The sequence below is a fragment of the Rhagoletis pomonella genome, unplaced genomic scaffold (genome assembly GCF_013731165.1).
Source record: "Rhagoletis pomonella isolate Grant_MI unplaced genomic scaffold, Rhpom_1.0 Rhpom_scaffold_00013, whole genome shotgun sequence".
In the NCBI taxonomy this organism is placed as follows: Eukaryota; Metazoa; Arthropoda; class Insecta; order Diptera; family Tephritidae; genus Rhagoletis; species Rhagoletis pomonella.
The window spans coordinates 3,756,133-3,768,614 of record NW_023458567.1 but is presented as its reverse complement, the minus strand read 5'-3'; the positions used below and the strand labels follow the sequence as shown (position 1 = coordinate 3,768,614).

The 12,482-nt window shown below is 38.8% G+C and overlaps 2 protein-coding genes across 2 annotated transcripts; one reads left to right on the top strand and one right to left on the bottom strand.

Moving 5' to 3' along the window:
- Nucleotides 1-2,308: 2,308 nt before the first annotated feature.
- On the bottom strand, nt 2,309-4,360 carry LOC118748212 (27 kDa hemolymph protein-like). Its single transcript, XM_036482589.1, has 2 exons — nt 4,117-4,360; nt 2,309-4,040 (listed from the first exon to the last, which is right to left on the bottom strand). The coding sequence occupies exons 1-2, from the start codon at nt 4,277-4,279 to the stop codon at nt 3,256-3,258; spliced, it is 948 nt and encodes a 315-aa protein (XP_036338482.1). The 5' UTR covers nt 4,280-4,360; the 3' UTR covers nt 2,309-3,255.
- A 4,522-nt stretch (nt 4,361-8,882) lies between these two features.
- Nucleotides 8,883-10,822, top strand: LOC118748297. The gene is made up of 3 exons (XM_036482672.1): nt 8,883-9,054; nt 9,115-10,511; nt 10,574-10,822. The coding sequence occupies exons 1-3, from the start codon at nt 8,883-8,885 to the stop codon at nt 10,820-10,822; spliced, it is 1,818 nt and encodes a 605-aa protein (XP_036338565.1).
- The last annotated feature ends 1,660 nt before the right edge of the window (nt 10,823-12,482 follow it).

Below are 12,482 nucleotides of genomic sequence, written 5' to 3'. Positions count from 1 at the left end.
AATAAATAAATAAATAAATAAATAAATAAATAAATAAATAAATAAATGGTTTCAAATTCCCGAAAAGCCTGCACCACCAAAATCTTTATTCCGCCTTCCAATTTACTAGAGGGTTGGCCGTGGCAATGTTCTTTTTCAATTCAATAAAAAAATCAATGGGAAACCGCTTTACAATAAAACTCTCAGTTATAAAAAATATGAATCCCGAAATTCCGGTTGGCCATCACTGGCGAATTTAAGTTTTTAACACTGTTTTCGCAGACTTTACGCTGCTGCTGCTGTTTGAATATTACTTGCGTAATTGTTGTTGTGTCTGGCCTAAAATATCGCGTACGCTGCAGATTATACGACAATTTCCGCTTTGTACGAGAGCTTAATTACATTTCCGGTTTTGTGGCTGCTTTGCAAATGGCGGCAACAATTAATTGCTTTCAAATTATAGGCATAATTGAGTAACGGTAGTGAAAGTTGTACCAAAGAGTGAGCGGATGGCGAGAGAGGGCGAGGAGGAGATTAAAAGAAGAATGAAAATTACTTAGTCCCCGTTTTAAATTTATATTTATTTATTTTTTTAATTACTGTTTAACTAAAAAAAGATGGCACTCAACAACTTCACATATCAGCAAAGCATTTACTTTTACTAAGCTTTTTTCATATAAACTTTGAATTTACTGTCTGCCAACTTCCGAACCATGATTGCTTTTCGGGGTTTGACGGTTCGTTAAACAGGCGACAAAAGCCAGATAAGTACTTAGAGCAGAGCAGAAGCGGACGAGTAGCATTTAAGGCGCAGTCATGCAATGCGCTTCAAACTCCTACGTGTATGCAACGATAGGCATCGTACAAAGTTCTGCAGCGGCAATGTAATGAAGAATGAGCAAGAGAGACAGCGAGACAGAGAGGAAGAGAGAGTAACGCCTTCCTGGAAATGTGATGCAGCTCGTAACTGAGAGGCTGGCGGCGCGTGCGTTACGTGTCCGACTGTGGCTGTAAAATTTTTAATTAAGCAATGAAGCGACGCATTGTTGCATTTTAAGGGCAATTAAAGAACTTTTGACAGCCGAAGTTTTGCGGCTGTTAACTTTCTAAAGCAAGAATAACAACGACAGTACGACTAGTAACAGCCAAAGAGTACTTCGACAAGAACAAGCGTTTCGTGATTGTATGGCGAAAAGTTGTTTGTTGCTTTTGGTTGTGTGGTACATACTTTTAGGCAAATAATAGTAGGAGATAGAGAGGAGCTTTAGGTGGAAGGAAGGCGGTGCGGTGAAATGAAGAGAAGAGGAGATGCAAAGAGGTTTTAGTATAGGTAACAACGAAAGTAACCAAATAAAAGAAGTTAGGGACCACCTTTGAATTCGTAAAAGAGGAGTTTTCCAAAGTCTAAAATATTTTGTATATAAATATCAACAATTCAACAGCAGCTTTTAAGGACTGCAAGACACGCTTATACCCAGTGGGTCCGTTGTGATACCAATTGAGAGCCTGAATTCGAACTCGTCCGTTCACCTAGAAGTAGAACCAGTTGGTTGGGTTCAGAAAGCGCGAGAATTCGTGAATGCCTGCTGCACTTAGGTCGACCAGACAGACAAAAAGGTGGTGGTGAAATGACCGTCTTCTCGCCCACACAAGGGCAGGGCAGTGTCAGAGGTAGTGTTCCACACTCCCGATTTCGTCCATTCCGCTAAGATGCTTTCGCATTAAGCAGTGGCCCATAATAATACCGGTCACCAGCCTTAGTAGAGAGCGTCGGATCTTTTCTTGTCGGGGCTGGGCCAGATTTGTCGATCCTACCACGCATAGGTTCTTTCCTAGTACTATTAGGAGGAGGATAAAGAAATCAATGAAAAGTGTGTAAACATCTTTCTCGTTTAGGAGGAAGAGTTAAAAAATAAATCTAAATTTTATTTTTGGTTGTTCCTGGCCCTTGTTGTTGTGTATGATTCTGATCTAGTTTGAGACGAATTTCCCTCATCCCTGGGGACAAACCAGTTTTTTAGAGGCTCAACGCTGTGCCCACTTTTTGAATTTCCTGACCATTCCTAAAGTTTTTTTTTATAAAATACCTCTTTAAATGCTCGCAAGCCTTGTTTTTCCAATAAAAACTAAATTTTTCGAGAAAAAATTTTTATTTCGACATATTTAATATAGTCGCTTAAGCTATATACATATAAGCACAGATACATTTTTTATTTTTTATCGATAAATTAGTAAAAAAAATATCGCTGAAATTCTCCAAGAAAGTTATCAAACTAAAGAAATCTTAAAATAAATAACGTAGGCAACATAGAATTGCTACTGTGTAATCAATCGACTTCATATCTAGTTATCGATATTTATGTGTTATCGGAAAATTTGTGCAGTCATTGGTTCAAATTAATATTTATTATATTTTTTTCTAAGGAAAAATTTATCGAAATATTGATTGTTACAGTTTTACAGTTAATGACACGAGAGTCTTTTAATGTTTTCAATACAAAATAAATCGATCAACCGATAAATATCATTTAATAAGCTACAATCGATATGAATCGATCATTTCATTTAAATTTTTTGGAAATTTAAATTACAAAAAATTTAGAAAATACTATATTTTTTGTTTTTTACTCGTTTAAATTATCTAAGCTCGATCAACCTTTTCATAAAGCTCTCTTTTTCGCTAAAATCATTCTACTGCGATTGAATAAATCGCAAAATTTAAAATAACAAGAAAGAAATCGATAACTAATTGTTACAATATTGAAGAATAACATTTTGTATTTTACGATTAACAAAGAACTGTTCGCTAAAAAAAAAATAATTCGATTATTGTTAGTGCTAATAACGAAAAGGCTAAAAAGGCTTAAAATCAACAAATGCTTGGTAAACATCTATCTCGATAACAAATCGATAAACGCACTTTCATTTTGATGACTTTCGAATAACATGTTAAGAGGCTCTTATTTATTTTACCGACTTCTCACTTTTTTTTTGCTTTTTCCAAAAAAATTTACGTCTATAACATATCGAAAAAATTTCGATATACCTATGCATATTCGTTTTCCTTTCAACACACTTTTTCGATAACATTTCATTAATTTATAATTTCTTGAATCGATTATTTCTCATTTTTATGCTGAAAATGCCTAAATAGAATTTTTAAGCTTATCAGCTGAACGAAACGTTATCTACAGATATATTTTTTCTCACTGCTTTTATCGCTAAGAGCGATATTGTTTTACCTCAATAATACATCTCTCCCGGCTCACCACTGCCTCACAGTTTTAACATTCGGCTCACCATCAATGTCAGCGCGCTGCCTAGCAGCACTCCCAATGCACTGCCTGCCTTGTTAGCTACTCCACCATTTCTCGCAGTCGCCTTCAGCAACACTGGGCGCTCACTCTCCTTCATTTGCAAAAATTGATTGCAACTCGTTTCATTTTTAATAAATTTAAATACCGACTCGGCCACATTAGCTGGCGTAATCTCGCGACACTGCTCCAAATGGTGTATGGTGCAGCTTTGGAAGCGCTCCAAATCGACGCAGTGCCCCGGCTCCAGCACCAATTCGGGCAAATCGAACAGATCGGGCACCTTAATATCTTTCGGCAGCCTTTCGTGAAATGAGCTATTCAAGCACGCATTGATCGCCTCACGATTCGCCTCCAAGCACTCGGGACCCTCTTCCGCAACGAAGAGCGCTATGTGATCGCCGCCATGCGAACACATAAAGTCAATGAGGCCAGTGGCGATGCGCATCAGCACAACATTTTGCTGCTTCTCCTTCGCGCTGAGGCAGGGTTGGACTTTGGCATTGAAGTCGCGCAGGCATTGCATGGCTTGCGGTGTCTTATCGCAGTACTTATTGAAGACGGTGTCTAGCTCGCCAATAGGACGTGCAGAGGCAATTTCCTCTTGCAGCGCTGTCACATTGGCTAGTCCAGCCACGCAGGTGGTCAGCACCGTGATGCCCTTCTCGATATCCTGATAAAGAGTGGAATTCTCCTCACCACCTGCGGCTTTCTTACACTTCTCGCGCAACACTTTCTTCAGCTCATCTGGAGATTTGGTAGACATTTTTTTATAGCATACTATTATTTTGAACAGCTATTTTGCTACTTGCTTTCAACTTACCCACTGTAAAGTTGCGATTTTTATACTCAGCTGGCAGAAATTGACTCTTGAGCGCATCAAATTGACTTTCGGCCGCCGCTGCTGTCGTTGCTTGGAACTGGCCTAGCAACAAGATGGCCAAAGCGGCTAGTGTGGCTAAGAAACAAAGCTGTAGTTTCTGCATTTTCTTGTCAAACGTTTTTCCTGCGCTGTGAACTGACGCTACTGGTGTCTGCGACTGAACTGCCTGCTTGCGCTCACTGTAGCCAATTGTTTTTGGCCCACAGCTGGCGTTCAAGGCAGTTCACGGTGACCGCCGCCGATATTCTTGGCTGTGAGGTAGTAAACACATAAAATACTAATCTTATCGCTAAACGTCGATAACTTGCGCTACAACATAAGTAGTACTGTGCACATAGCAAATGCTTGTGTGTACGCTCATAGTCATAAGCTCAAAGATCAATTTGCAGTATTAGAATGTCGTATGTGCCTGGAGGCGCTGTGCAAACATAAGACACTTTCTGAGTGAAGTTTTTGTTTGGGTTTGTAAAGTTGATTATTTTTTCGATTTTTTTTTTTTCGAATTTTTGTTTTCCTAAGCGCGGTTAATGGGGTTTACTTGCTGTGAATTGGACACACTTTTGAGTGGGGGGTTTCGACTATTAATCCGCACTACTCATACATCTTTCGAAGAAATATTTTGATATCGGTCTCTTTCTTATCCTCTTTTCTTGCTACTTGTCAGTTTTGGTGCGTGTGAAACCCTGCTTTTGCGGGGACTTTCGCTTTCGGTCTTCAAATAGAAGCAAACTTTATTTTTTATAATTTTTGCACGCTCCTTTACTGGCTTTATTTGTCAGTTATCGTGTTTGCTGTATTTCGTATTGACATCGATCATCGATAAGATAAAAAAAACAGCAACAAATTAATGGGAATGTGTGTATATACATTAGATTCCATCACTAAAAAAAGGTTGCGGTTTTTCCGCCGGATTTACAAAATTTATTATATTTGAAGCAAAGGATTTTTTGAAAAAGTTCTCTCAGATGACAAAACCGTTTAAGCTTAAAAAATTTGCATAAAGATATAAAAAAATTTTGTTCAACGGAATCATAATAATGCGATTTTTGATGCGTTGTTTTAACTTTTTTCAATGATTGGTTTAAGAAAAACTTGAATAACTGGGCCAAAACTAAACCGATTTAAACTTATGGCGTGTCATTGTTAAGGTATTATCTCACACTTTTTATTTCTTGGCAAAGAAACTCATACACGTACATTTTTTTCAAATATCAACACATCTTAATTCAATTTGGAATGACGATCATGAGGAAAAATACCTTTCCCATGATACCCCTTAAGCTTAAATGGGTGAAATTTGGCTGAGTTATTCAAGTTTTTCTTAAACTAACATTTGAAAAAAGTTCAAAAACAACATCAAAAATTTCATTATTATGATTCCGTTGAAAATTTTTTTAAATAATTTTATGAAATTTTTTTAAACTTATAATGTTATGTCGTTGATTTTTTCAAAAAATATTTAAAAAAACTATTCTTCAAAAACTCCATTTTTGGAGGTGTTTTAAATCGGTCCAGCTTAATGTATTTCCGAAATATTTTGGTGAAAGTCTTAAAATATAATAGATCATATAATTCCAATGGAAAGACAGTTACGTTTTTTTTTTGTATGGGGAGTGATGCAGTCTAATGTACATTAGACTGTACCAATTTAAGAGGGAAAAAAGTTTGACGTACACCCCTGAGTGAAAAGTATTTTTGCATGGCTAATTCCAAAAAAATGTTATTTCTTTCGTCCGAACCTAGGCGTCATTGTTTTACATTTAAAGTCGAATCTCAAAGTGTGTGCTATTTGTTATAGTATTTATCCACCAACCTAACGTACCGCCCTAATATCAGTAAATTTATGCTAGCCTACAAGCATTAAACTTTTGCTAAAGAGTATTCCAATTCGAAGGCAATTTCGACTTTTTTTTTTGGCCGAATGTAGAGGTCGCCATTTTACATTTGTCGTCATATCCTCGGTATTTATAGTCGGATCTGAAAGTTTGATATATCGATTTGAGGAAACTTTTTTGTTCTAAACTTCATTGACCTCAAACACCCCGTTCTAGTACTTACCCACCAGTTCATCTAAAATTCTGCAACATAACCTAAAAACAAAATTAAATAAATTTGTTTAAAATAGTTCTATTGGAATAACAAAAATACTTCCTTAGCAAAAGCCTAATATTTGGCGACTTTAGGGGGGTACGTTAGGGTGATAAGAACTGAGATAAGTATTAGAATAGGCTACTTAAAATCAATGAACTTAAAAACAAAGAAATCGTCTCATCGAGACAAAAATATCTATATATTATATTTTAAGATCCGACAGTAAATGCCAAAAACGTGACGAAAAATGTAAAAAGACGACTCCTAGGTTTGCAAACAATTTTTTTTTCCCTAATTCCATTGTAAAAATTCTTCATATTCAGGGGTGTACGGTGAAATTTTTTTTCGGGTCGGTCTAATGTACATATGTATGTACAGATATACATATCTGCTGTATACAAATGTATGTATAGTAAAAAGTCACAAACGCCTGACGCATTTTAGCTTCTTAGGGCAAAGTACACAGTGCAGATAGACATATGTACATATGTATATACAATAAGTACATTACTTTGTGTACCTACATTTGTTTACAGCCTGTTTCTTTGTAAATTTTGTTGTGTTGCACATATTACAAGCGTCAAGCGTTCGATAAGAATTCTTTTGTTTTCTGCCTTTTGGAATCTATTTCACGAATTGATAAAATTGCATTCTGAAAGTGCTCTCAGAAAATAGACAATTAGTAAAGTAGCGAAATATTTGCGATAAAAAAAGTACAGATCACAAAAAAAATATCTTACCTCTGAGAGATCGAGTACCAACGAGGCCATCAAGAACAATTTGTGATCATGCAAATGAAGAATGAAACAGATCATCGATCCTCAACAGTAGTTATATGAGTACTATATGAGGAACCATGAAGAAAATGAGAATCAGAATCGCCCTTTCGCCAAATGAATTATTCTTGAGCCAAAAACAAAATGTGACTTGGCAAGAGTATTAATCTAAATACAAACCAAATTGATCTTAGCGATCGTAGCCTGAACACTAGGCAAGTAGAGCACCGATCTTCAGTTTACTATGATTTTTAATGATAAGTAATCAGAAGTTGGCTGGATTTAGTATTGATCTTCGGAATGGTCGGATACGAGTACTTTAGTGATCGCGTTGCAAAAGAATGAGGCGAAATAGAAATCAACATAATCCAGAATTATAGTTACCGATTGCGAAGCGAAACTGGTACCGCCAAATCGATCGTGTCACACCATACTTACAAGGGAAGGGCATTGATCTTGATTAAAGGATGATTTAAGCTATCTAAAACCAAAAAATGGTCTCACATTAATACCCTAATTCGATCAAAAAACCCTCTAGTGATCATGATATGAACGAAGGAACGAGGTAAAATAAATTAGGCTCGCCCGCGGGATTGAACTTTTAAAGATAAAAGAGAGCACTGGTCTAACAGGCACTTTATGAGGTGGCTTTGGTCTGCGTCTGGGGTTATGCTCAGCCAATGTAGGACGAGTGCAGATTCACATGGATTTGCAAGCGGCCTGGCGGCCGAATGGGAGAGAGAGGGACGATAAAAAAGCTGACAGTATGAGCGTAAAGTCGGTGATGTAGACGGTGAATGCCGTCGGTACCGCTGAAATCCAGAGTTTCAGTGCGACCACCCGTGGATTGAAAGTAAATTTCGGAACTAAAAAATTAATTACACTGGGTGAAACACCACTTATCTTGAGGCACTTAGACGATTTGACAACAGTTGCATTTCAATAGTAAAGACAAGCAGCAGTCTGCAGAGATGAGACTACTAGGAATTTTTGGCCCCCGAACAAGTCGACTTTTATCCTTCCGTAGACTCAGTGACTTTAGGGGCACTGACCATCTGCTTGAATTTAAGAAAGCTGAGCTCAAAGAAACTCAGCGGCCTGTGGGCGTATATCTCTGGCAAGATTCGATCATTTTTCGCTCCCAGCAGCGCCATCGAACTGACTGATCCACTCGTTGACTGCACTAGGACAAAAAAGTCTGCGCTAACTAACTTTACACAAGAAAAACTAGTACTTTCTGCTTACATCAATTGGATGAGACGAAATTTTTGACAACTCGTCAAACCCCTGTCGAATTCCCGTCAGCATACGCAACCACAAACTGAGGAAAAAAGCCGGTTGGTCACCAAGCATGTGAGATTCAATGTAAAACTTTTGAATGATGAATAGAGAAGCAATGAAAGTATAATACAATTATCAATGAGGCGACACTTTTTCGTAGTTCAAAAAACCCTAGCTTCCTGCATTGCACTGTCCTATCGTTGAACGATAAGTCAATTACTTACGTCTCAGAGATTTGCTCCAAGTACCGGAGTTTGCACAAAAAAAAATGCTATGAGGGGAAAGAAGGGGAAAGATATACCCCCCGAAACCACATCAACGTTGCCATTTTTCCATTTACTACTTTGGATGTTGTGCCGCTACTCTCGTAGAATTCGATTTTAAAACATAAACTCTGCAAACTTTCGAAGCAAAATATCTAATTTTGTCAATTAACTAAATGGGATTCTGCAGTAACAATTTGGACCTTATCTATGATTCTCGCCTTGTGTGTGGTAACTGTGTGTTCATAAAATATTTCTGCTCTACCCATGAAGAGCTAGAAGCACTTAAACGAGCATGTTGTCTACACGTCTACATCTCTGGCTTCTGCTTCTGCTATTAGACACTTGGGTGATACTGACCTGCTTAGCTTCCACGCAGATAGACGTTTTAAGAACCGATAAAGCAGAAAATGGTTATAATGCAAAGGGCGAAGAGGCGGAGGAGCTAGTAGTGGATCGAAGACCGCGTAAGTATTGAACGCATATTTTGTCCAAAAGCACCACTAAATTGCGATCTGTGTTGGTAGCACCCACCGACGAGCAGCGGCGTGCGTTCATCGCACAGGAGCTACCTTCGCTACCAATCGACTTCTATGAAGAGCGCTGGCATGGCGAGTTACGCTTCAATGAAAGCTGTGCGCCATACCCAGAGATCTTGCAACTTCAATTTCATAACAACTACTGGCAAGTGCATCGCAGCCACAATCTGACTTTCTACCTATACGGCGCCTACTATGACAATCGACCGCGCGTGCAGAGCTGGGAAAGTGTGGTGCTGGTACGCATACTCGCTATGGTGAACGCCTTCAACTTGAAGTCTGCCGATTATCCGCCCAGCTACTGTCAGCTGTGGTTTACGGAGCAGAGTGCACCGGTAATTGTGCCAGTGCGTGAGTATCGCGATAATTGGTACGCGAACTGGGGTCAAGGTCCTGAGTACAACAATCCAATATTCGTTGAATGCGCAATGCCGCAGGAGATGCGGGATTTGGTGCCGCATACCGTTTCCTTAGTGTCGTCGGAGTGTGCCCGCGCCACTAACAATCTGCGCGTGATCTACGATCCACCGCCGGAAGGGAATCGCACGCAACGAGGCTTTGCTGTTTGCTCGACGGCACTGTATAACCCCTACAGAGATAACTCGGTGCGGCTGGTCGAATGGCTCGAGCTTTTGCGTATACTGGGCGCCGATCATGTGAGGCTGCCCACTTTCGGCTTACATCCGAACGCCACAAAGGTTTTGCGATACTACGAGCGCGAAGGTTTTGTCTCGGCGCCGGGTATATCTTTGGTGCGCGGTGAGCCGGCATTGCCACACTTCACGTACGCGGCGATAAAAATGAGCTTAACAAATCATCGCACCAACGAAATAATACCACTGAACGATTGCCTCTACCGAAATATGTACAAGCATGAGTACATTGTGGTGTTGGACATCGATGAGGTTATAATGCCATTGGGCGAACATCGCAGCTGGGCTGACTTGGTGCGCTATGCTAAGGCACATATACGCTACGACGATTGTGAAGGTCTGACGTCACTCTGCTTCCGCAATGTCTATTTTCCGGCCTATCCGAAGCGCAAGCCCTACAGCGATGAAGTGCCAACATACATGTATATGATGCAGCATGTCGCACGCGTCGCTGAGCACCTGGAGCCGTTTATGGCTACGAAGTGCTTTCACGATGCCAATTCTGTGACGGGCCTACACAATCACTACTCAATGCATTGGACGGGCGGTTGCGGCATGCAGACAGTGAATGTGACGGCGGGTCAAATGCAACACTATCGAGAGCCGGATATACCGGAGACATTGGAGAATCCCGTCATCGATGCGGCGATATGGCGTTATCGGGAACCGCTGGTGAGGCGCACACAGGCAGTGTTGCGCAAATTGGGACTGCTACAGCGCGTGAAGGTGAAAGTGAGTTAAGTGGGGGTTGGAATGAAAGATGGCAGATGTTACTATTACTGATTTGTACGCAGGTGCGGGCGATGGCAGAGAAAGAGGTTATAGCACAGCAAGAAGACGCAGGAGAAGGTGTAGTTGAAAGGGATATGAACGAGAAAGAAGAAGTTGGAGATAAAAAGCTCAAACCAAGGGCGGCGAAAGAAATATATACGGCGAAGGAAGAGGTAGCGCAGGAAGTGGCAATGGAGGAAGAAGCTGCAGAAAAAAAGGTGCCGAAAGGAGACACGATCGGCAAAAACTTAAATGAAAAGACGGAACTTTGAACTATATTAAGTACTTCACTTCAGCGCTTGTTTTGACTGCTCAACCCATTTTTTTTAAATGGGTATTTTCGCAAGAAGGTCCACCGCAGTAAAAATACCAAAAGTTAATAAAATTATATTGTTTTAGCATATTTTTAAAGGGAAAAAATTAAATTTAATGTAAAAACATTTACATTTCTTTATAACCCATTTCGAGATATTCGAAAGTCACTCAAAGTTTTCCATGTATTTTATATGGTAGGAATGTTCGTGGAAATTGTATAGAATTCTTGACTTCCTATGATAATATCCATTAGTTTTTTTCATATTTTTAATACCAACGTATTTTTATGGGTTCGCCATTACATTTTTTGTGGTTTTTGGGCGATATAACAAAAAGATTAATGTTAGAAAAAGGTTAAATAACCAATAGGTTATTATAATTGGAAGTCGTCTGACGAGAAACAGAGTTTTCCGATCGAAAAATATTGATTTCTATACCATTTGGAAGAACAATTGTTTTTTCCCCAAATAAAATACATGGAAAACTTTAAGCGCTTCGAGTGGCCTCTAAATATATTTTGATTTCGAAATAAAAAAGTGGTATATTTTTCGGTATAGAAAAATCCAAGGGGGTGATAGCATGAAAATTCAGACTTTACTTTGTTTTTGACCACCCCAATGTACAACCTTCTAAAATTAGTCACATTGAAATATATTGGTTTAGCCTTTATTAGACTCAAACTAGAGACAGTAAAGCTTGTAGTATACAGTCAGCTTAGAGTAAGTTTGAATGAGGATATTCAAGAACGACACAGTGCCCAAAAAAGTAAAAACTCATGAAGTACTTAGTATTAAAACTCAAAACCAAATTTGAATAAAGAAACCAAGAGTGCCAAAAATTAGAAAAGAAGGTCGCCCCATTTCTTATAGCAAGTGAAAGCGAAGGTATAAAGGTTCCCAGCCTCTAAAAATACATCCAAAATACCTACATATAACGAAAGCTCCTGCGGCAGTTGTGAAAGCTTTCCAAAATTTATACAAAAAGATAAATTAAGAATATTAGTAGTGAAAGCGCATGAAATAGTTTGAAAGCTGAAAATGTGTAGAAATACAAAGAAGCAATGAAAATTGCTTCTTCGCGGATAAGCTTTGTTATAAAGCAAGCGAAAGCTCTTGTCGTAGCATGAAAGATTTGGAAAAATGTTCGAATGAAATTTAAATGAAAATTATTGAGAAAAATTGGAAAGAAGGTTACTCAATTCCCAAGTGAAAGCTTGAGTGATATTATAAAAGCTCTCAAAATCCACAAATCTTGTGAAAGCTAATGGCCTTTAAGAGTTAAAGAATTTACAAAGCTTTTCATTACAAAAAAATAGAGGATCGGATCCATTCAAAGCTTTCCTTAAGCTTTTCTAAGCTGTGAATAAAGTAGAGTTACGTTAAAAGAGCTTTCATCGACTGTAATAGACTGCATGAATGCAGCGTATGAGCTTTCATCAGACGAAAATATATTGCTATAGCAATGGACAGACAGAGCTTTCACTCTCTGACCGTTTATACATCACCGATTTACTAAGATAAAAAGCTTCCTTTAGCTAGTTAGACCAGTTTTCCCTTGCTGTAATTGTAGTGGCTGCGAATAAAATTAAATTTGAAGTTCACAATCTAAGCCGAAAAA